Source organism: Corylus avellana, chromosome ca8, assembly GCF_901000735.1.
Source record: "Corylus avellana chromosome ca8, CavTom2PMs-1.0".
Lineage (NCBI taxonomy): Eukaryota > Viridiplantae > Streptophyta > Magnoliopsida > Fagales > Betulaceae > Corylus > Corylus avellana.
The window spans coordinates 16,791,244-16,816,906 of record NC_081548.1 but is presented as its reverse complement, the minus strand read 5'-3'; the positions used below and the strand labels follow the sequence as shown (position 1 = coordinate 16,816,906).

The 25,663-nt window shown below is 37.9% G+C and overlaps 1 protein-coding gene across 5 annotated transcripts in view; it reads right to left on the bottom strand.

The window, feature by feature from the left end:
- The window catches only part of LOC132189054 (calcium-transporting ATPase 10, plasma membrane-type-like), a 52,109-nt gene that overhangs the window by 13,994 nt on the left and 12,452 nt on the right, over window positions 1–25,663 (bottom strand). For all 5 annotated transcript variants that reach the window (XM_059603539.1, XM_059603538.1, XM_059603540.1 and 2 more), the window contains 22 exons: window positions 25,220–25,336; window positions 25,096–25,135; window positions 23,892–24,001; window positions 23,656–23,787; window positions 23,424–23,513; window positions 22,253–22,322; window positions 19,252–19,322; window positions 19,063–19,146; window positions 18,898–18,975; window positions 18,746–18,817; window positions 17,679–17,762; window positions 17,517–17,599; window positions 17,314–17,422; window positions 17,140–17,195; window positions 16,388–16,430; window positions 16,199–16,282; window positions 15,020–15,157; window positions 14,866–14,931; window positions 14,678–14,776; window positions 13,650–13,760; window positions 7,980–8,150; window positions 7,816–7,875 (listed from right to left, as the gene is read on the bottom strand). In XM_059603539.1, the coding sequence (XP_059459522.1) occupies window positions 7,816–7,875; window positions 7,980–8,150; window positions 13,650–13,760; window positions 14,678–14,776; window positions 14,866–14,931; window positions 15,020–15,157; window positions 16,199–16,282; window positions 16,388–16,430; window positions 17,140–17,195; window positions 17,314–17,422; window positions 17,517–17,599; window positions 17,679–17,762; window positions 18,746–18,817; window positions 18,898–18,975; window positions 19,063–19,146; window positions 19,252–19,322; window positions 22,253–22,322; window positions 23,424–23,513; window positions 23,656–23,787; window positions 23,892–24,001; window positions 25,096–25,135; window positions 25,220–25,336 (1,968 nt within the window). The remainder of the gene's footprint in view (window positions 1–7,815; window positions 7,876–7,979; window positions 8,151–13,649; window positions 13,761–14,677; window positions 14,777–14,865; window positions 14,932–15,019; window positions 15,158–16,198; window positions 16,283–16,387; window positions 16,431–17,139; window positions 17,196–17,313; window positions 17,423–17,516; window positions 17,600–17,678; window positions 17,763–18,745; window positions 18,818–18,897; window positions 18,976–19,062; window positions 19,147–19,251; window positions 19,323–22,252; window positions 22,323–23,423; window positions 23,514–23,655; window positions 23,788–23,891; window positions 24,002–25,095; window positions 25,136–25,219; window positions 25,337–25,663) is intronic.

Sequence of the window (25,663 nt, the reverse complement as noted above, 5' to 3'; positions counted from 1 at the left end):
AACACCCATTCGGTGAATCTTCATTTCAAACATTTCTCACACCCATTCGGCCTCTCTCTTTCCGTTTCTCGCTTCGCCTCCCTTTCTCGCTTCGTCTCCATCTCTCGCTCCGTCAGCCGAGCAATGAGCACTAGCAGCCAGGTCTGGACTTTTTATTTCTGGGTTTCTTTGATATTTTCTCTGTTGATCCATGGAAATTTTTTTGTTTTGCTTGGTTTTAGTGGATAAAATTTAATCTACAACACTTTTTAGTGTTCATTACTTCATTTACATGCATGTTCATTAAATTTGTGATGGGCTTGTTTAATTTGGGGCGCTGCAATTTTGGATTTGGTGGGAGTGGGACGATGAGCAGCGAAGAACATGGTGTAATTTTGGCCGATTATTTTGCTAAGTTGAAATTTTCAGACAATCAGTTTGGAGAGAAGGAAAAATGGAAAACAAAGAAATATATTGTTTGAATATTTATATACATATATATTTATTGTTGGTAGTTTATATTTATTGTTGTAATATTTATATATATTGTTACTTTAGTGTATAATATTAACATCTAAACAATATTTGATGGAATTCTGATGTTGGGTTTATTGGGTTGATTGTAGTAGTTGTTCATTTTCTGATGTTGGGGTCTTAAGCATCTGGAAATTTGGCCAATTGGGTCACTTATTTGATGCCTTTCTTTGCATAAAGTTTGGTTCTTACAATTTCTTAGGCTCACAATGAAATATACTGTTTGAATATATATAAAGTATTTATTGTTGGTAGTTTATATTTATTGTTGTAATATTTGTATATATTGTTCACTTTAGTGTATAACATCTAAACACTTTTAATAGATGGAGGAGACAAATAGTCCTAGTATGCAATTGGAATGTGACAATTCTGGAACCAATCCAACTTCATCTACAGATACCTTGCAATCACAAACGAACCTATCCAGAAAACCATCGGTGAATCAGTCTGTTGTATGGGATCATTTCAAAAAAATAGAACCAGTTGATAAGAACAACCCAAAGGCAATGTGCAATGATTGCAATAGGGTGTTAGGGTGTCACTGGAAAAATGGTACTTCAGACATGATGAGCCACCTTACCACTAGATGTCCGACCTCTTCACTTAGAAAATCGAATATACCCAAAGGTCAAACTTTGTTGCAAATGCCACAATAGAAGGCAATCAAGGAGTAGGATTTGTTAAGTATGATCCGATTTATTTAAGAAATTTGGTTGTGCGGTATTTCATCAAAGAGAAGTTTTCTTTTAGGCATGTGGAGAGTGATAAGTTTAGAGAATTGATGAATGGAATTGAACCAAGGTTCATTGTACCAAGTCGCAATACTCTACAGAAAGATTGCATGAAACTATATGAGGAAGAAAAACTTAAGTTGAAAAATGTTTTGAGCGGTAAAAGGGTTTGCATAACTACTGATACATGGACATCTCTTCAAAATTTGAACTATATGGTTGTTACCGCTACCTTCATAGATTATGATTGGATAATGCATAAGAAAATAATCAAATTTGGCATAATTTCTAGTCATATAGGTGATGATCTTGGAAGATTGGTGGAGAGTACAATGATGGATAGGGGGATTGATAGTTTGTTCACTATTACTGTTAATAATGCTACAAACAATGATGCGATGATCAAGTTTTTGAAAAGGAGGTTGAAGGCCAAGCCTTATTCTGTTTTGGGATGTGAATTTCTTCACATGCGGTGTGTCGTTCATATTTTAAATCTTGTTGTAACTGAAGGGTTGAAAGGATTGGGTGCTTGTGTTTCTAATATAAGGAATGCAGTGAAATTTGTGAGGTACTCACCAGCGAGAATGGCAAAGTTTAAATCATGTATAGAGCTAGAAAAGATTACATGTACGAAGATGGTATGTCTAGATGTTCAAGCAAGATGGAATTCTACGTACTTAATGTTGAGCTCAGCTGAGAAATATGAAAAAGCTTTTGCCCTACTTCAGGAGGATGAGAGTAATCATTTTGTTGCTCCTAGCTCTATTGAGTGGGAAAATGCTAGGCTATTTGTGAGGTTTTTGAAATCGTTTTATGATGCCGCATTGAATTTCTCTAGTTCAAAAAATGTCAACTCCAACTCATATTTCATTCAACTTTGTATTATTCAAAATACTTTGAATGATGGTATTTTTAGTGATAATCCTATCCTTCGTTCAGTGAGTTTTGATATGAAAACAAAGTATGATAAGTATTGGGAGACTGTGGAGAGGATTAACTTATTGTTGTATTTGACTTTTGTTCTTGACCCATGTTCCAAGATAAAGGGGTTAGTATTTTGGTTGAGAAGATGCAATGAAGTTGATTGGGCGAAATTTATCGAGGAAAGTGTGGACTCCCTCTTGAACCGTTTGTGGGATCAATACAATTTGTTTCATGGGGAGGATGGGTTATCTAACTCTGATGTAGGTATAAAAAGTTCAACTCCTACTTTTTCAAATGTTGATGATGAAGATTTGGAGGATCAAGATGTGAAATTTTTGAAGGTGTTCTCCCAACACCAAGAAGAGAACGACTTGGAGTGTAAGTCGGAGGTGAATCGATATTTGTCTGATCGGTGTGAAGCAACAACCCATGATTTTAATATCTTACTTTGGTGGAAAGTTAATGCACCCAAATATCCTATTCTCGCAGAAGTAGCCTGTGATGTATTAGCCATTCCTATTTCCACTGTTGCATCTGAGTCTGCCTTCAGCAATGGAGGACGTATATTAGATTCATTTAGGAGTTCATTATCTCCATTTTACTTGAGGCCTTGATTTGCACACAAGACTGGTTAAAGAGCTACCCAAATAACGTTGAGGAGCTGCAGAAGTTTATGGGAATGGAAAGCTATGATGAGCATGGTAACTAAATGATTATAAATTCATTACTTTTCATTATTTACTATGTTTTCATAGTTTGACATTTTATATATTATGATATTAAAATGCCATGATTTTAATATTAACCTCTTAACTTTGTTTGTTGTTTTATTCACAAGATATAGCTAGATGATTTCTAAAGCTCGTGTGACATGCTGGATGATTTGACGATTTTTGAAGCTTGCGTAATATTGTCTTTGTAATATGTTTATGAACTATTTTTATTGTAAGGGGTATTTCTTTTGGTTGGTAGATTATTTAAATACTTGTTTTATTATTTTTTTTTTTTTGGGTTTTGAATTGTTGTAGTAAGGGGGTATTTCTTGTGCATGTTGGTTTGTTTACATACTTGTTTTTACTTTTTATTGTTTTAATGTTTTCTTTATGTACCTAATTTAAAATGATTTTTAGGGTATTTTAAAAAATTGAATTTTTATTTCTAAGGCCCATATAGGCAAAAACATTGATTTTTTAGGATTTTTGGGCTTTTTTAGGTTTATTTTTTAATTATTTGGAATAATCACAACAAAGCCCCTTTAATTTGGCCAAAAAAACTAATAAATTTTTTAAAAATAAGCCAACTTATGAAAAAAAATGGGCTTATTTTAGGCCCAATACCTAAAATAAGCCCAAAAAACAAGTTTATTAAAAAACCGGTTACAGGACCGGGTACAAACCAAAACCGGCCAGTAACCAGGACCCAATTACCGGTTCCGGTTTCCCAAAACCAAGAACCGGGGTAGCCCGGTTCCGATTCCTGGTTTTGGCCAAAAACCGAAAAACAGGATCGGGCTGACACCTCTATCCCTAAGGCAGGCAATGGTAAACAACTCCAGATACACTCCCTCCTTAAAGGGCAACTCCCACATCATACTTCATGCCAAAACCTAACCTTGGAGCCATGCCCCACCTCAGATCTAGTAAAACTAACTAGAAAACTTCTCCCAATCCCTCCTAATAAACTTCCATCTCCCCACACCATACGTCATGCAGTATGTACTTCGTATGTATTGCATGTAGCGATTTGTCTGTAAGTGTATTATATATATTTTGTGAATGTAAGAATATTTTATTTATATACGTATTTATTCTAAATTGCCTTGTTCTAGTAAATCCCACATTAAGAAGAGAAACAAGGTGCATAATTCCCATGCGAGGGTGGTAATTCTACACTACAGAGAGGAGAGTGATGATCAAGCCCTAAATACAGATATTGGTACTAAGGGTTTGCAAACTTCGATCCAATTAGAGACCTCAATCCAAGTGGCGGCTTTGGTCTAAGTGAGACCTGGAATAAACGTGGGGCTTTAGATCAAATTGTGGCTTTTGCATGATGTAGTCCTCCAATATATGTAGTTTAATAGATCTTCAGGCCACTTATCAACCACAATTTATATTATTAACTTCTTTAATTTTCTCTTATTTACTTGTTTGCTATTTAAAATTTTAATTTTTCAAAACAAATGGCTATTAGAGCCATAGGTTTTCCATCTAAATTTGGGGCAATTTTAATTTTGTGTTGGGAGTTATTTGGTCAAGTTGTTAGCTGTTTGAATAGTTTTTAGGCTATTTGGTGAATAGTTGGTTGCTTTGATGGAATTTTTAATGGAAAAAACTACTCTGCCTGCAAAAACTCCTCTGAGGATATTTCAATCTTCAGCATTTGAAGATGCATACTTTGCTTTTATAACAAAGACATCAAAGCTTTTGAAGGTGGGCAAAGCTATCCAATGGAGATGTTGAAGGACAAAACGGGGGATTTATTGATTAAAGTCACAATACTATTTTACCGTGTCTAAGGATAAGGTTTTACATGAAGTTGGTGAAAGTAAGGCAAAAGACAAAGATAGAACAATAAATTTGTTTTTGCCCTACCTCTTGTGCTTATGGCTAATATTGTACCAATTTTTTTTTTCATTTGGCACCATGTATCCAAAGCTTCGCTCCGAATAATCCCGGGGGTGCACAAGCCCTCGGTGAGGAGTTTCTCGCAAGTGCACCTTGGTTAATTCAAGGGGTGAAGCCCCCAATCTGATGGCCCCAAGAAGTAGTTTGCACTCAGTGGGTTTCGAACCTAAGACAACTCAAAGTCCCAAGCTGTCCAACCACTGAGCCAACCCCTTGGGGTTCGCCAATTCCACATTACCCTACTCAACAATGGATTTAATATTTTCCAACTATAACCATCTTAAGAATTTTTTTTAATTAATTAGGAAAATTTTAGTTTCCAAATTCCCAACTGCAAGTTACTGACATTCTTGATAATTCACAGATAAGGTCAGCCTTTCATTTAAGACTGAGATTTTCTCGGATTTGTTTTTGGAGGAAGGTAGGATAATGTGATGGAAGGAGAATGGTTGGGGTTGGAGTAGTTACTCTTTGCCAACAAATGGTGGTTCTCGGTGGGTAATAAGAGAATGTGTGTGTGAGAGAGAGAGAGTGGGACTGGATGATGTATGTGTGAGAGAGAGAGAGAAGGGGGGGGGAGGAGGGAGTTGTATGGTGGCTCATCAGTTGAGGAGCTCGAGCATGTCCTCTTTATGTGCAACCCAGGTGTGGTTCTAGTCTGCCACCACCTTGTCAACCATCAAAAGCAAACCCAGAGCTTCACGCCGAAGTCACGACTCACTGTCTTGCATGGCCAAGCCACATGCTGATGGGGAAAAGCTTGACAATACATGATCGAACCATATGAGTTGAGCTGGATTCCTTCAAATTTCTTCTTTAAATTTTGTCTCAAATTCTAGCTGAATTTGTATTGTGGTTAGGCCAAATAGCCTTTATTGTGATTGTTTGTGTTTGTTTGAGCAAAATTGGCATTGATTTGTGTGGTTTGCAGAGAAGGGTGGCCTGGCGGTTGGCCTATTTGAACGATCATGCTAGGCAATGCTGGTTGTTTTAGATTGGATGGTAGCATCCATTGACGGGTTGCATGGCAGCTTGGCGGGGTGGTAAAACAAAGGTTTTGGAGCGTGTTTGGTTGGGTGTGAAGGCTTGATTCACTATTGGCATCATAGGGGTTTAGTGACCGACTGTTGATGGCTGAATGGCCTAAAACACCAATCAGTTTGTTAGGTGGTAGCATCACCTTGAATGGCCTAAAATACCAGTCACTAGGGCCCACGGCTTGATGCAGGGACATATCGCATTACAAAACCTATGAGTTCAATCGTTGCAGCTCAGCACATTTCCGAATACCACCAAGTTAGGTTAATGGGATTGGCTGGCTAGGGTGAGTTGAGTGTTTAGAATGTTGCGGGTTGGATTGTCATTTCATGCTAACTGGTTTGGATGGGCATAAGTAGATGCTTGTTATGGGATGGATAGACAAGGCATGGAGGTGGCATAGGTATGCACCAAGCCCTCCACACATGCAAGCTGACCAAGAGCCAGGCCTAAGCAGGTTGCTCGGTCATTGGCATCTGCTAGCAACCAAGAATTTAAGCAGGCTTGATTGACTAAGATATTGGCCACACAAAAAACTTTAAGCTGATTTTGATGACCCCTCTCAATTTTCCCTTCTTTTTTTTTTTTTTTTTTTTTTTTAAAAAAAAAAAACCTCACACCGCCAGTAGTATCTGATTGTTTTAATCAAACAGTTCCATCCCACTTCCATTAAATTCAGTGACGCGACTCATGTAACATGCTCACATGTTACTTAATTTTCTGCTAAAGATACACCCATGTTGGATTGTTTGTTGAAAAGCTTAGCTGCCCAATCAAGACCACCACCCAAATCCACTATTGCAAAAGGCTCAGGCCGATCCTTCATAATGGGGCTTACACATCAAGACCACCATCAACCAAACACTAAAACCCCCTTGCCAATTATCAATGTTGCTTTTTCTATGTCGGCCTATGTGGGCATGGGTCTGTGTTTATTTTTTGAGTGTTTATGTATGTCTATCTCTAATACAAATGTGCCTGTGTTTGTGAACAAGCGCAAAGGACAAAAATGGGAGATTTCTTCCTCTGGTAAGACATGACTGCTCTCTCTCTCCCCTCCAAAAGATGAGCCAACAATTTGAGTTCAGGAAGAGAAATAAATTAAATTGATAAACCAAAGAAAAGAAAAACAATATGCCCCTAGCCCTAATTTCTCAGGCTTCAGCTTTTTTTGTTTGGCTTTTTGCTAAAAACTATATTTTTATCTCACAATGATAACATGACAGTCTCAACTAACCCTTGGATTAATCAATGTTAAAAAAAAAAAAAATCTCCAAGGATTGGTAGACTGCTACATCAATCTTGTATGATAAAAATATGGTACATAGCATTTCACAATTTGGTAACCAAACATTATAATTAATTATCATTTGCAACCTTTTTTATAGGAAAGCATAACCACTACACCCATAGGATTGAATCTATGAACTCACCAATCACCTTTTTTAAAAAGAATAAATAAATGTGTAAATTCTGATTTTGGCCATATCACAAATACATCCTAGCAAATATTATAGTATATAGGAAAGCAAATATCACTTAACCCAATCAACAGAATTTCCATATGTTTATGGCGAATGACATGGATGGTTTAACCTGGAAGCACTATCACAGGGACATTAGCACACCCATTCCTTGAATAACATTAGGAACCCAAACCAGTCAATTCAAAAATAAACAGAAGTACAAATGACATTTTTGCCCATTGAACATGCATATAAAATAAACCGTCATCTCACTAGAACTCATAAGATTAGCAATCAAAACAGTACCCACAATATAGAAGCATCTGTTAATTTCTTTTTTAAAAAAAGTGTCCAGTCCAAATGTCATTCTTACCCATTGAAGATGCATATAAAACAATCTTTACCCCACTAGAACTCATATGCTTAGCAATCATAGCGGAAACCATATGATCAAAGACAGAAACAGTTCTTCAACATTACAAGCAACTAAAAAAAAAATTAACACACAATTACCTTAACACCAGCATTTTGGCAAAGTCGCACAGCATCTTTGACACCAGGTCGACAAGGATCCTGCATTGCGATATGTACATAAGCTATAGCAGTAACATGGGTATTCTCTTTCAAAAGATGATGCTAAAATAGCATGCTTCGAGTAAAATCTTCTAGAGAAATACCTTTATACCAACAATAGCCAGCAATACAAGGTCATCCGCAGGTAATGTCCACTCAACTAGTTCCTCTTCATTAGATGGAACCTTTTCTGATTCATATGATCTATATGCAATGGCAACACAGCGCAAACTAGTAGCTGCCATGTCTTCAATAGCTTTCTTAAAAAATATCATCTGCAAACCAAATAAAACTTCACCAATTATAACCATAACAAGCAAAAGGTTTCATATACTATTTAGCAGTGTATACATCTAGAAAAGCAAAATTCTTATTATATCGCAAGGTAAATTTTAACTTGATAACATTTTTCTCAAGGTAAATTTGGGTATTTTAACACATACCCATATGATATCCAAGCTGGAAAAAGAAAGTGACAACGGAAACAACCCATTTAACCTTTTTTTTTTTTTTTTTTAATAATATTTGAAATATAATTAAAAAGCGAAAAGCCTTACTCAGGTACACATGGAGTATACATGAGAAACATCTAGATAGAAGGGGGGAAAAAAAAGAAAAAGAACAAGAAATTCCTGAAAACTAAGCACCTAGGGAGAGCTACAAACGCAGCTGTCCAAGTATAAGAGTTAAACAGAAAAAAGACTCAAGCTTCGCTAACATCATCTCGTGGTGCTCAAAACTTCTGTCATTTCTTTCCCTCCAAAGGCACCACAAGAAGCAAGAAGGCACCATCTTCCACACAGCAGTGCTCTGAGTTCTACCACTAGTCTACCAACAAGCAAACAAGTCGGCTACTCCACTAGGCATCACCCTAGACAGCCCAAAACAACTAAAAAAGGCATTCTATAAGGCACAAGAGACCTCACAATGGAGGAGAAGATGGTCCACGGAATCCCTATTCTTTTTGCACATAAAGCACCTATCAACCACAATGACATGTCGTTTCCTTAGATTGTCCATAACAAGCATCTTCCCTAGGGCCACCAACCAAGCAATAAAGGCTGCTCTCAAAGGAAACTTAGTATGCCAAATACTCATCCAAAAGAAAGGAGAGCCATCGTTACAAGCAATGACACCGAAGAAGGAGCTAACAATGAACAATTTCTGAAGGGAGACCACCAAAGCTTGTCTTTACCATCCCATCTCATTCTAAATGAGTACAACAAATTGAAGAACGAGGCAAAGACCTCCACCTCCCAATCATGAATCAATCTAACAAAACATATGTTCCACTAATTGAAGTCACCAAAAGACTACAAGTGAGCCGCTACTGAAACATCATTTACACAAGCAATACCATATAAATCTAGAAAGACTTCTTTTAGGGCATTGTACCCACACCACAAATTATGCCAGAATCTAACCTTGTACCCACACCACAACTCGAACCTAGCGTGACAAAAAAGATCCCCAACCTTGGGCGCCATTTTCCCTAAAGAGCAAAATTGAACTTCACCAAATTATGAACACCCAACCCTCCTTCAGAGATCGGAGAGCATACCTTGCAGTAGCTTACCAAGTGAAATTTGAAATCTTCGCCTAGACTGTGCCATACAAAATCATGAAGAAAGTTCTCTATGCGTTTTGCAACACCCACAAGGAGAGGGAATATGGACAAGTAAGAGGTAGGCAAGTTGGAAAGTATACTATTGTATAAGGGTAACCACTCTCTTTTATGCGTTTCCCAATTGTACCCTCCAACTCACTAACAACTCCTCACCCGCCGAGGCATAACTCATGCAACACCAAACAACTAGAAAGCGCAAATTTTGTTCTTATGGAGATTTGATCATGTGTCCTTAAGGTCAATAGCCCCAGATTTATTTGAAATGAGGGTAACGAAGGTCGCATTAAGAGTTTTTTCAAACTTATCACGGGCATAAAAATCATGGAACACCCCCATAATGTCTACCTTGAGTACATCCCAGCAAGCTTGAAAGAAAGCCATAGAAAAACTATCAAGGCCTAGGTGCCTTGTCACTGTTCATACCATTCACCACCTCAAGGAACCTCACACACCTCAAATGAGCACTCTAGCCTAGAGGCTTCCACCGCACCTATGGAGTTGAATACAAGGGCATCCAGCTTATTAGGCCGCTTGTTGAATTGTTATGAAAACAGACTATCGTAGTATTGCACAATGTGATTCTTGATAGGAGGACGATCAGCAGAGACCGAGCCATTAATAGTCACAGCTTCAACGGAGTTGTTTCTCCTATTTGAGCTAGCCACCCAATGGAAGTACTTCATGCATTTATCACCCTCTTTAAGCCAAAGAGCCCTAAACTTTTGCCTCCAACTAATCTCCTCCATTAAGGTGATTGTTTCCAACACACTGGTAACCAAGGATTTCCTCCACTACTCTTTCGCAACTAAAACTCTCACTTCCTCCATAAGGGTTTTTTAATGGGACTCCAAGTCGCCTAACACCTGCTCTTTTCAGGTTTTTAAATTAGCTTTCCAAGCCTTAAGTTTATTAGCCAAAATGAAGCTAGGAGAACATTGAAACTGGTAAGAAGACCACCACTTCCTTACTATATCCACAAAGCCTTCAACCTTAAGCCACATGTTTTCAAACTTAAACAGCCTTTTGCCTCCTTGGGAACCACCACAATCAAGGAGATTGGGAAAGTGGTCAAAGCACAATCTATGCATCCTTTTTTGATATAAATTGGGAAACTTAGCTTCCCCACTCCTGAGAAACAAGAAACCTATCAATTCTTGACCAAGAGGAAGGGTCCCGATTATTGGACCACGTAAATGTCCCTCTAACAAGGGAAGTACTTGAGGCCATGCTCAAAATAAAATCAGAAAATTCCATCATGGCAAGACTAAAATGCACAAACACCCAATCTTTCACTAGCAAAGCAGGTGGCGTTGAAGTCTCCTCCAATGTAAGGCATATTCCTCCAACTAAGCAAACTAGCCAACTCCTACCATAAAAACCTTCTATCAAAATCAAAATTAAGCCCAAACCCTTTGATCCCACTCTAAACGATTTGATAAACACCATCGCCTATGGAATCCGCACCATCGCCTTCACTGTGGATTTCAGTTAAGCAACACATAGCTTTCCAAAAAACGCAACATGGGCAAATCCAAGACTCCATTTCCACCAAACGGAGAACAAAACCGAAAGTTCGAAAGCTTTAGCCTCAACGTAAAACCAACTCACAAAACCCATCTTCACCAATCAATGTAGAGATCTAAAGGTGATCTCTATTGTTCAATAAAAGATCATATGCAGTTCTCCAAATACTTTTTTTTTGATAAGTAATGTAGTATATATCAAAAAAGCGCAATGCGCCTCTAACTACACAATAAAGTATACAAAGGAACCCAACCAAGCAACCAAGAAAAACCCTAGTGCACCTCAGGGAGAATCCTAGTGCACCTTAGGGGGAAAGGAAAATGCATTTTTCGACCCCAAAAATCCCCGCCGACACTGGCCCTTCACTGGAGAGATGGAGCAATCCAGATTTTTGAGCTCCCTCATCCCCTTAACCTTAGGAGCAGAAGCTTCAACCACGGGCTCCCTCTTATCAATGACGGAAAAAAGGTCCCGAAGTTTTTTGTCTTCACCTCCCCAAGACAACCCCACAACGGGAGCGAGGTTCATCGCATCAAGCACCCTATCGGAATAGCCCTCCTTCCCTTCCACCGAAGTATCAACCACAACCTTGGCAAGCAGGACCTTGTTCTTATGTAGCTGCTTTGCGACTTTTTCCATCACCCTCCGGGTATACCACAGTTGGGACGTGGAACCAAAGGAATAAATGAGAGTACCACTCTCTATCATGCGAGGAAAAGGACGGCTAAGACTCCTACCCATCTCACCCGCCCCATTAGAAAGGGAAGTAGTCGAGAGAGAAGTGCAGACATGAGACAAGAGCAAAGAGGCAGCAGTAGGGGAATGAAGACCAGCTCAGCCACCCCAAGGTAGGTGAGACAGTAGAGCCTACATGAACCTCCACCGGCAAAGTGGGAGACTTCCGGAATAGGGTCCTTTCCCTTAGAAGACAAGGATGACTCCTTCAACACCACCAGAGAGGGAGAGATAGCTCTCGGACCAAAGAACCCACGACGAATCAAACCTTTCGCTGGAGAAGAAGGACGAACAACCTGAGTTTCCTCCCCCCCAGAAAAAGGAACCTCCCTATCCCTGCAAAGAGGGCTCGCCGGAAAGTCCACCTCCCAAGGAACAGAGAAGGCCTCTTTGAGAACAGAAAGACGCACCGAATTAGAAAGCTCCGAAGACACAGGCGCACCCAAGTGGGCTTCAGGCACCGAAGAAAAAGAATCGTCCCAGTCCCTGCGCAAAGGGCTCGCCGGTAAATCCTCCGCAGAATTGACAGAAAAACCAGGATCCAAAAATAGAGCAGCTCACTGAGAAGACCCATCACTGGCAGACCCAACATTCTCGCCTAGAACTCGCACCGGGGAGAGAGAGAACTCTGCCGGGGAAGACCCATCGCCGAAATCCAAACCCGTAAGATGCAAACTCAAAGAAGACCTAGCCAACAGCTCCAAAACAGCTTCAGAGACCAGAGGAAGCCCCGGAGAAGGCACCAAAAGCGACGCAACAGCAAAAACAGGCTCCGAAGGCAAAGAATTCGAGAAAAATTCAGATCCGAACCCGGATCCGAGTTTTGACATGGATCCGAGTTTTGACCCGACCCTGTTTCAAAGACCGACCCAGAAACGCAACCCAAAACAGAATTGGTTAGGCCCAAAATACGAACCCTTTTCCTCCTATGTTTGGGCTTCGAGGCAACCCCAGCACGGACCCAGTCCAACTTACGTTGAATTTGCCCTAGAAGCCTCAACAACCCACTAATACCGATCTTAGCCTTCTTCTTCTTCCTCGAACTCACAAACCCAGCCGCCACCGCCAGAGGAGTTGGCAAGCACTCCAACGCAGAGCAATCCACGGCAGAACGCAACCCAAGACCGTCAAACTCCGATTCAAAGCAAGACGACCCCGGAAACAAATCGAGAGACCTCGAGTAACACACCTTGTAGTCTACTGCTCTCGCCTCGACGCCCAAAGTAGATCGAAGGACATCCACGAAAGACCTCCCGGATTCAACCCCCCGAAGGAGCATCCATGAGAAGCCCCACTGAAGATGGAACCCCATGGTCCGCCGTACTGGACAACTTGAACTGGGCCACCAACAGTTGCCGAAGCTCTCCTGCAAAACGCCGCCAGCCCCTTCCAAAGCGTCCCTCCGAAAGCCAAATGACTCCCTTGCAACCACCCTCAACCAACACTGACACCTCCAAGAACCTTCCGGCCTTATTACCTCTCCCGTGGCCTTATCACCCTCATGGTAAGATTTGGCGATTTCTTCCTTCACCTGAGCTTAAATCGCCGCTTCCACCGTATCCACCAACCACAATGAACACTAAATGCTCGCAAAAATATACCCCACGAATCCTTTTCTCCTTTCCTCCAGACGAAGGTTAGGACACCCAACCTTTGTCGAAAGGCAGAAGGTTTTAGCTTCAAAAGAGAAGCTGCGTTCCATAACAAGCACGCCGAACCCTAGCGCGCAGCACCAGCCGCACCACCGCTAGCAAATCTTGCAGGACCTTCTAACTATAGTTCTCCAAATACTACGAGGTCATGAGTAGAAGCAAGACTTAATCTTAACAACCCATTTAACTACCATAATAAGAGCTGTAAATATTGAAAAGCAATTACACTCTCATACCTTATCTTCATTCATTGCTACAAACTGACCAGCTGCATCAATATATTGAGTGCATGCTTCTAAAATTATTTCAGCAGCCCCTTTCCAATGAATATGAACTTGACCATCAGGCTGTAAATATAGCAATAAAATAATAACAAGTCATTAGTAATGATGATTCATCATATGCAAAAGAAATAGTATCTACAAAATTATTTTTGAACTCGCACATAACAATTCCCTGACTCACGAAAATTTCTTTTAGACAGAGAACACAATTTACAGGTTGAGTTGTGGACATTCCATCACAAAGCACGACACAGAGTTGTATGTGGAAGAAGACTTCTATAATTTTCCAAGATACATTTCTTAATCCAATGTAAAGCTATGAAATCATCTCTCTTGAAACTACTTGCATATCCCAATTGCTTACTACAATCCTCTCAATTTCGATAATGAAGCATATATCAAGAATATTGTTTTTTTTTTTTTTTTTAGGTATATCAAGAATATTGTGTTAGTAAGTTGTGTATGCAATACCTATTCTATTGACACTAGTTTCATATCCGACAATAGCAATTTTGTTTTGGAGGTGGATGGATCTATTTCGAAGTTGCATATATACAACATTAGGAACAAACCATGAAATCAGGGTACCCTAGACAATTTTCATCCAGCAATTGTAGAGTTCTGTTCTTCACGGAAACATAGTATTAGTATGAAGCAATCACTATTTTTTTGAGAAAAAAGAGCAAAAGGTAACGTGACAAGCAATGCCAAGGGAATTACCCATCTACTCTGGATGTAATATCAATCGATGAATAATAACAATGTTGAACAACTACCTAACATATGGAGTCCAAGTCCCGTTCAGTAAAGTGGACTATCGTTTGATTCACAATAAACTTATTAATAAAGAGACTGTTACTCCCTATGCAATATCAGAAAATCAATTGGCATAAGTCAAGGATGAGTTGCATTTATTTGCTTTGAGTACATGCAAATACCAACAAGATAACTGAATGCAAAGGACTATGCATTAGCATTACCAGTCGCACTGCAGCGCCACCTCGTTTTTTCTCTGAGTTGAAGGGGAAGACATACAGAACTGAAGATTCGGATCTGATGGCCTCAAAATTCATTCCCAGCTATGAAGAAACACACCCATCACTTTCATTAGTCTTACAAAATAAATTCACCAGAGAAGTGGCAAATGGTATATAGTTAAAGAATTAACCTTAACTCCCCAAGAAAGAATGGCCTTTTCTGTTGGTGACCCAGAAACCTCCACATTTACACCACCCTGCAGGGGACCAGTTACAGTATTATCATACTGCGGATAGGTCTGCAACTTCAGATTTTGCAGAATCATTTACTAAGAAAAAGAATACCTCAGACGCATACACACCACCATTTGTGTTTTGTGCAATGCCTTCAATAAGTAGAGAATATAGCACAGGAGACAACTCCGACTTGTTCTCAGGATGATCAGTTTTTTTCTCACCAACATAAGCCTCAACCACAGCCATCTATCAACACAAAATTATGTCACAATTAATAAAAATAAATACATTGAAAGAAAAAAAAAAAAAGTAAAACAATAAGATCCCCCTTTTTGAGTTGTCTTTCTAATAGTCCAAACCATGCTATCCTTGAACACATGGTTTACAGCGGAGTAATCTTCGCTGACACGTTGCTGGTATTACAGTACACACAAACACATTAGTTGAACGTTAAGGCCTTAAAGACTATCTTTTTGGCCTGAACTAGATCTGTCCAAGGGACCTTAAGGAGACTTAAAACCCTATGAAGACTAGATGTAAGTGGTGTTGAGACCTACACTCTAAAAAGCATGAGAATAAGCTCATTTTGCATGATCCATCTGTAGTAAATTGAACATGCATAGTGTGATCACTCAAGAAAAGAATCGAACTTGAAATACGAAATAAGTGTTAGGACGATCAAACAATAGAAAAGAATAAACAATGTAAAAAAGCGTTAGCAGACAATAATTGTTCGTAAATGTTTGCTTAAGTTTCTACGTGTGTTGAATTCTTGAAGTGAAGGAATGTGCTAAGTAGTTATAATCATACCTTTACTTTTTTTTTAAATGTCAATGCAATGATTTTCTTAAAATTGTTTTCAAGGTATATGATATAATGTTAACCTTATTCAGTAGCCTTTATGCATCCTAAACTATATGTTTGAGAAAGAGTTACAACCAGATTAAGGGATGGGCTTGCAAAATGATCTACAGAACAAGGGATGGGCCTGCAAAATGATCTATGTTGAATAGAGATATAACATCTGAATTGCTTCCTCTGTTAGGATGGATTCGCCAATTGAAATTCTATTTAGTCTTCAAGTCAAGGGCGGATATAGAGCTTCCGCCAAGGACAAAAGTACTTTTATAGAAGCCAAGGATGCAGGCATAGCCAGTTCATAAATCCATACCAGCAGTCAAATGCACTCCGAAAATCAACAATTACTTATCAACCAATAAAACCCTACCACCAAAAGGCACTTCCACACAGCAAAAGATTAAGTCAATCAATAGCTTCATAATTCACCTGATTCAAAGTTAATGTTCCAGTCTTATCACTGCATATGGTTGTGGCAGAGCCCATAGTTTCACATGCAGAAAGCCTTCGCACCTACAACATGACTTGTGTTACAAAGATATACTTGCACGGCATGTGTGTGCGTGTTATTTAAGATCTAAAGTAAGCAAAGGGTTGGAAAATTTCATCATTACATACCAAGGCCTTATCTGCCATCATTTTTCTCATAGAGTAGGCAAGGCTGTATCACAGTAAAAAAGAAAACATTAAGGAAAACAAATAATACAACACAAATAGAGAGATAAACCAACTAAATTTCATATACTTTTAGATATGCATATTATTAATGTCTAAGTTAATAAGAAACAAAAAAGTAAATAGCCAAGGCTATGTTATATACAAAGAAGACAACTATAAGAAACAATTGAGAAATGAGAGGAACATAAAAACATACGCACATATAAAAATTACAATTCCTCTTTACCAAAAAAATTGGATACCTTCATTTTTAGGCTGTCCCAAAGGATATCGAAGTTTTAAAAAAATAAAGCATTTATTGTGACATACAAGAAAATTAAGTACCATATTGAGCGATGAGATTTTGATAGTGTTGCATGAGAACTAATTCCCGCATTGACTATTTACTAGGTGAAACTGAACAATATAAGTGATACTAAGGAGCCCCAACATTGGTGTCATATGTCTAGGACGAATACATCAAATGGACCATGGAAAAAAGAAAAGGAAAATAAATAACACAGGTCAACATAGTGAGGTGAAAGATTAAAAGAAAGTCTAATAATTAGAGAAAAGATGTTGACCAAAAACTATGGACACAACCACTCTTTGAGATCATGTGACACATGAATGAAGAAAGTCTTTTTTTTCGTGAGTAAATGAAAAAAGTTATGAAACCTAAGGAAATAGTAAATAAAGCTAGGCAAACTTACGTCAAAGTAACGGCTAGAGGAAGCCCTTCAGGCACTGCAACTACCACGATTGTGACCTAAAATAGTTGAACGTGGGTCATAAACCAATATATTCAACAGACCAACAAATTTCTGTGTAAGTTTTATGATTACATCTACACATACACAAGCATAAAAAAAATTAAAAATACATACCGCAACAGTAACAATCTTAATGGCATCATCTACCGCATCACTAACTTTAGTTATGCCTTTTTGAAACTGCACACGTCCATCTGCGTCTTTGGAATGGCCAGTAAAATATCTACATACATCCAACTTATAAGGTCATCCACAACACTTCCTTACTAGAGAGAGAGAGAGAGAGAGAGAGAGATCAAGCCCAATATTTGAGTTACCTTCCCAAAAGAACAACCAAGACGACGAGAGCTACTGAAAGTCCAACTATTCCAATGAAAGTTGCAACCCCATTTAGGCGTACCTAGAACAATTCATTTTACAAGTAAATACAGCATGCAAAGCAAGTAATTCCATGAAAGAGTGAAGATAAAATGGCTGACCTGCAACGGCGTCTCTTCGCCAGTGTCTTCTGAAATACTAGCCATCAGCAATCCCCACTCAGTATTGATCCCAACACTAGTTACCTAGGAAAAAAAAAAAAGAATACTAAACAAAAGGGAAGATACAGCCAGTGTAAGGAAGCAAAGCAAGTTGGTGGAAAATGAGAGAAAGAAAATGAGGTAAAGCTTTGAAAACACAAGTACAACACTTGATATTTGACTTCAAAATAAAATTGTTACTATTTCCAGCAAAAAAAAAGGGGCACTCCTACGAAATAAAAACAATGATAGGTAAGATATGGAGAAATTTAAAGAGATGGATCCACAATTGAGCATGATATTTGTATGCTGTCAAAAAAGAGAAATGCATATGTAAAAAAAAAACAGAGAGAGAGAGAGAAGGAAGAAGATGAAGGAATTTCTCTGATTTTCTTTTTCATTTTTCTCCCTCCTAGGCGCTCTCTGTTTATACTCCCCGTGTATGTGAGTTGCGCCCCTTTGTGCTTTTTATTTATATCATCATTACTTATCAAAAAAAAAAAAAGAGAAGAAGAATTATTAAATTTAAAGGTAGTTCAATGTTTTTGATGGTACTCATAGAAATTCAAATATATAACATAGTCTACTTAAAAAACCTCACCGTGACTTCATATATTGTTTATGAAGATTAACACCACACACACAGTTAAGAAAATTGTAAGAGAATAATATGCTATGTACTTGTACCTAGAGAGCTGTCCTAGTATGAGCTGTGTCTGTGAGCTGTTTTATCCAGAACATTGTATAAAGTTCCTATATATGTGGAATGAATGCGGAGAATAAGATTCAAGCCATATCTCTTACATTTGCCTATTCTCATCATAGCTAACATGGTCTCAGAGCAAGGATATAGGGTTTAATTCTTGGTTAGTCTCCATTGTTTATACTATTTTGTCTTTGTTAAATGAAAGGAATGAACACACAGAACAATATTCACCCCATTTCTCTTACATTTGCGTATTCTCATCATAACTAACAAAAATAAAGTAAGCGAAGAAAAGAAAAGAGCAGAGAATATCTTATTTTACCATCATGGTGCCACTGCCATCAGCGATTTTGCAGCCAGACATTAGAAATGGATCTTTGGAACCCTTGTGAACCTGAAAGGGAAAAAATAAAATCAAAACAGAAAACCTAATGTTTTATAAATTAAAAGCACAAGATAGGTAGAAATGCTCACAATCTTACTCTCTCCGGTCATACTCGATTCATCAACGGCAAGAGAGTGAGCAGATATTAATACACCATCAGTAGGAACCTACAGAAAGATATAGAATGTCAAGTCAATAAAAAATTTGAAGCACAACTGTAATACACATCAATAAGAAAAAAAGACAACATTTACCTGATCACCAATGTTGAGAGGCACAACATCACCAACTACAACGTCATATATAGATATCTCAATTCTTCTGCCACCTCTAATAACCTATTAATGTGTATCTTCACAATATAAATCCAAACAAGAAAAGATCCGGGGATGGTGGGGTAATGAAAACATAATCATAGAGCACATAAATCCACAAAAACGAACCTCCATATGGATATTCTGCTTCTCCTCATTTAAATTCTGGAACTGAAGAGATTGTCTATAATCACTTACAGCTGTGTAGGAATGAATTAAAAAGAAAATGGGCCAAAGAAAAAAACTAATAAGTGGAAATAATATTTCATATAGAGGCAACCAATATGACATAATTCTTAAACCCCTCCAGCTTGCAACGACCAAAGAAAAGACATAACAAAGGGGTTGACAATTTCAAAGATTCATAAAGAATTCCAAACATCAGAGTAAAACAGATTAAGATTTAAAAACTAAATTACCACAGATACCAGGTGTCCACATCAAATTTCTCATCTCAGACTTTATCTTTGAGCAGAGTCTTACCTCCAAGATAAGAATTTCACTTGGTCTAATAATCAGGACACTCCTCCTTGGTCTAGAATCGGAAAGTCTCTCTTCTCTCAATTGGGATGATCACTTCCAAACATGGTTCAAAGTAGATTACCTAAAGTTCTTTCAGATCACTTTCCCATTCTTCTTGATTGTGACAATTTTTAGAGGGGCAAAAGTTATTTTAAATTTGGAAAACATATGCCTTCGTTGAGAAGGTGAGGCACTAATGGACTTCCCATTGTTTTCATGGTTGTCCTAACTTTGCTAGTGGAGTTCCCATTATTTTCATGGTTGTCCTAACTTTGTTTTGGCTTAGAAATTAAATGCTCTGAAAGCTGACCTAAAAATGTGGAATGATAAGGAGTTTGGTAATGTGGAGAAGAACAAAAGGGCTCGTCTTGAGGATATAAAAGCACTGGGTGGAATCGAAGAACAGATCGCTTTCTAGTGAGGAGAAATGGAGGAAGGATGCGGCTAATTGAGTTGGAGAAGACTATTCTTTTGGAGGAGGTGAGCTGGAAGCAAAAATAGAGGGTGTTGTAGTTAAGAGAGGGATAAAAATACCATATTTTTCGATCAGATGGCTAACTCTAATAGAAAATGCAACAAGGTAGAGAACTTGGTTAGCAATGGTGACATATCTTGTAATCCAGTCGAATTAAGAATCACGAAGGACATGGGTCCCAAGAGGGGGTGATTGTGACGTCCCACATTGCCTGGGTGTGAAAACGATGATGAGTTAATATCGAATATGCTCTCTCTAAATGGTATAAGGCCTTTTGGGGCAAACCCAATAATAAAACCGTGCGGGCTTGGCCTAAAGCGGACTATATCATATATTTAGGGCGGGGTGTTACACTTCAGCCACCCTCTATGTGCTCCATGCAAGGCTAAATTTATTGGGACACAATTACTGAGAAAAGGAGAGAAGATTATTGGGGTGGAAACGGCTCTACTTATCTAAAGGTGGCTGGTTAATGTTGATCAAGAGCACGCTTTCCAACCTCCCAACATATTTCCTTTCCCTTTTCCCTATCTCAGTAAGTGTTGCAAATTGGATAGAAAAACTACAAGTGAATTTCTTGTGGGGTGATTTGGATACGAGTCTAAGTTTCAACTTGTTAATTGGAAGAAGGTTTATACTCCTTTTCATCTTGGAGGTTTGGAAATTAAGAGTTTGCTCAATTTTAATTAGCCTCTTTTGGGAAAGTGGTTATGGAGATATGCTGTGGAGAGAGGTTTGTTGGAAATAAGTAATGGATAAAAAATTATGGTAGTCAGTCAGGCGGTTGGTGCTCTAATGTTGTTCCTATACCATATGGAGTAAGTCTATGAAAACATATTAGGAGAGGTTGGGATGCCTTCTCTAGTTTTGTTAGAATCAAGGTCGGTGATGGTGCTCAGACCAGATTTTGGTCTGACATTTGGTGGGGGGTTCGTTCTCTGAAGGAAACCTTTCCAGAGTTATTTCTCATTGAAAGGGATAGGGATGCTCTAGTGGCTGACCACATGGTCGCTCACAATAAAGTAGAGCAGTGGGACATTAATTTCATCAGATTGGTGCATGATTGGAGGTGGATTATGTATCTTCTCTTTCCAATGCTTGTATTATGTTATGTTGGGTCAGGACGATGAAGATAAGTTCTCTTTGGATTCCTTCCAAAAGAAAATCTTTTGAGGTCAAAACTTTTTACAAAGTTCTCCGGCTCCTCTTTCCCTTGGAAGAGCATCAAGAGGTCTAAGACTCCTCTGAAGGTGGCTCTCTTCACTTGGCATCTCTAGGAAAAATTCTCACTATAATATCTATAAGTTTTTTTGATAAGAACTATAATATCTATAAGTGTTACATCATAGTAATGGATTGGTGTTGTATTTGTAAAAAGAGTGTGGAAACACCTGATCACCTCCTTCACTGTGAAATTGCCGGAGTTACAGAATTTGGCTTTTTAAATATTTGGAGTAGAGTGGGTTATGCCCAGATGAAATGTGGAGCTCTTGGCATGCTAGAAATGAAGGTTTTGTCGAAAAGATTTTAACATTGTTTGGAATGTAATTCCTTCTTGTTTAATGTGGTGCATTTGGAGAGAGAAAAATCCCCGAAGTTTCAAAGATTATGATTCTTAAATCACTCTTTGTGTGGAACTATGTTAACGCCATTCTCAATATCTTTAGCTTTGTAGATTTTTGTGCTCTATTTTTTCGTCTTTGATCTTGCTATGTTTTTTATTTTGTACGCCATGTATACTTGAGTTGCGGCCTTTGCGCTTTTATTGAACTTGATTTACTTACATAAATTAAAAAAAAATAAAATAAAATATTTACGAATTTTTTTATTGGTCAACATATGTCTTAAGAAGAAGAATTTTAAGACATGGTGTAGGAGTAGTTCTCTTAGCAGCTGTAATATAAACCTCAGCCCAAGAACAAAAATGGAGTATCAATCGAACACATTAAAATTATCCACTGAAAATGGAACAAGGATTCGAGGAAATAAATATTGTTAATGAAAGAGAAATGCTACATACTACACCCCATCCCACCCCCAACTCATTGGGCTGATATGGCAGTGCCTTATCAGCCCAATGAGATCGGGGTGGGATATGTAGAATTACTCTTAATAAAATATTCAATTCAATACCTGTAACAACAATGACAAGAATAACAGCAAAAGCAATGCTCCCTCCATCATACCATCCTTCCTTAATACCCTATAAAAGTAAAATGAAGAATAAGACATAACATCTTGAGATAAATAAAGGAAAAAGTTTCAGGTATTTGATAAGAGAAAACCAGTGAAAGAACACAATGCTAAAAGAAAAAGGAAAAGCCAAACCTGAAAGAAAACCAAAACCAGAGAGTGGATCTCACAAACAAACAATGATCAAAAGCACAACAGACATAGTTGTCTAGAAGCTCTTAAAATGAATCTTGAACTATTTATACTTTCAACTAAACAATCTATTCAAAATAGCAAAGTGGCATACACCATGTGTAAAGGAGGAAATATAGAACGTCAGGCAAGTATGGCCACTTTCTCTTGCACTTTTCTAGTCCAAACCTCTCAAGGGCCACAAGATTCTTTGATACAGAAGAATGAAACAAAAACTCAACCCAAGAAGAACAAGAGGAACTCGTTAAGACTGTTCCACATCTCAAACCTACACCTTCCTCAGCACCTGATAACTAAAACTTCTGCTCTTGGTAAGCCTCCACCCACTTTATCATTGCTGGTTCACATAACAAGACTACAACCTAAATCTTATAAATCATCAAGCACAAAATGCAAACTTACCTCAACATAAAGGAGTACCTGAATGCCATGTTATATCTCATTAGGTTGGACTAGTGCCTCTAAATTTACATAATTATGATCTAATACTTGGAAAAGCTCCAAATTTATACATACCAAGACATGTCTTTTGAAACACAAGGGTACCATATCTACATAGTCATGATGAAAGACAACATTCACTTCTATTTTAATATGTCTTAGCCCAAATTGTAGTTGCGTACCAAGACATGTCTTTTGTTTACTAAGTCAACCATGCATAGCAAACTCTTTGCTTTTATCAAAAGCACTTGATTTCTTAAATAAAAAAATAAAAAAATAAAAAGAAAAAAGAAAAAAGGAATGTGGCTCACATAATTCTTAGATACAACTACAGAAAAAAGACTGTTGTCTTGCAGGGAAAGAAGAGCACCATAAGTTACAGAAATTAATGCCCAAGACCCTTCGTAAGACTCATCACACTCTACTGCAATACAAAAACAAGATAGCAGTCTATTATGCCCTCCCTGCCAAAGCTTACCTCAGTCTTTATACCCAATGCCAAAGAGGCCACCGCAGCTACCATCAATATGATTAATGTGAGGTCTTGCCAAGCTTCCCAAAGAAACATCTAAGAGAGACAGCAAAACAATGAGTAAATAAATAAACAAATAAATGTAATAGCGCATATTCTCTTCTTTAAGAAAGCAAAAGGTATTAGTAATAATAAAACAAAGTGAGTGTTAAAAGACCAAATTTGAAATGAAATTTACCCAAAAAGTCCTCCCCTTTTTCCGAGGATAAACGTTTGATCCAAATGCATTCCTCCTCTTCACTAAATCAGTATCATCTCCTTGAATCCCCTTCTCTAAATTTGTTTTTAACAAATTCGATAGCCCTTTAACCTGATGTAAAGATAGAGAAGCCAACAATATGTGAAATTACAGTAAAAAAAATACAAATAATACAGAAATTAGACCAATAAAAGATAATTTAGTGGAAAACTTGCCCCTCCATATATCTCCAGAGCTGAAACATTGTGTTCCCTTGACATTGAAGTAAGTTGCTCTTGTCCAATCCCAAAATCACCACTGGGAGGTGGACGTAGTTCCAACGTTCCTAACAGTTGAATGCAGCAAGTAAATCATCATGTCTTCAAACAGTATATGTTTACATTTTTTTGAAAAAAATGAAGCAATGATCCATACCGCAACAATGCAATTAAAAAGCCATGTTGCACCACAAATCACGGTACACAAACAGGTAATTCAGATCAAGATAAAACAGCACAATGGCTAAAAACACATGCATCAAAAGTTCATAGAACAAGTCCAACATAAACGATGGTAAACGTAAACTTGAACCCTACTACAGCATATCATCTGGCGGCAACAAAAAATCTCAAACCAGCATAGGAAAGAGGAAGAATTAGGCTAAAGTGCCATACAACAAGACCAACAAAATCATAGTGTTCATGGTAGAATACAGGTAACTTGGCCAATATCATAAAAGGGCCAAAAGCAAAGGTTGAAGTCCTCAAGAAAGAAATGCTAATATATAACAAGGAAAGAAAATAGGGGGAAATTTCATAAAGGAGTAATGACCAAGCAATTGACGCAAGGCTTTGTCAACTTGAATCCATTTTTTATCGACTGTCAAACATATGAACTGGACTATACTTGTTAGTCTTCATGGCACTGTTGGCAATCTATTTTCATAACTTTGTCAAGAAGCAATTATGTGCTATAAAAGAAAAATATGTGCTTATATAATAAGAATAATCTGACACAAAATATGAAACAGACAAGAAAAAGAGAGATAGAGATTTGATAATAGATTATGAGTCTCTGAATATTTGGGTATACATATACATAAACTGCTGACAGAATCCCAAAAAGGGTATCATAGTATCAGAAATGAAAATATAAATTTTTCCTGAGAGCAGAGCTCAAAATACAACAATATATCAAAGGTTCACGAACTTAGGAGCACAAATCTGGTAAAAGCAATTGACATTAAATCTCTGGAGCAAAAAATGTCATGAAAATGATCTTGAAATAACAGAGCACCATTCACGAAGGAATCATTACAAATTAAAAACCAACCATAACTTAAGAAGGGCAGGGGTGGACAGTGTAAGACACTATCTTATTGTTCTTAGATATCCAAAAAAGTAAAAAATATTGCACAAGAAAGTACAGAAATAGAAGTACCATTTTCTCGATTCCCCGCATCCTTGAAAAGATATGCAGCCTAGCATAGCCAATTTCATTAATTTAAAGATATATTCCAGCTATAAACAATGTAAAAGAAAATAGGTTTAAGGAATTATATTACTCGTATGGCTTGAACATGTGCTCTAATAGTCCCTATCCGTTGCTTCCTCTCTTCTTCCCTTTTCAAGTCCAAGGTGTAACGAAATCGACGAGAAGCATTTAGCACAAGCGCCGCTTGCTACAGATGACAAACTTGAGTTAGCTCAAACACTATAAGCAACATTGTCTTCAAATAACGCACAATTAGACTAGCCATTACTGCCAAATACAGTAAGATTACAGAATTGTATATATAGTTTCTACTGAATGAGGATCAGCTGCAACTAGGAAATGACTATTCCTAATACTTTTACAGTAGAAAGAAATTTTTTTTAAAAAGAAATGATTTTCGAAAAACAAAAAATGATTTTCCTCAGCAGGAAACAAAAGCTTTTCTTATCTGCACAACATAACGACAATCACGAAGTGGAAAAGTTCAATAGACAACCGGTGCTTTAGGAGGAGA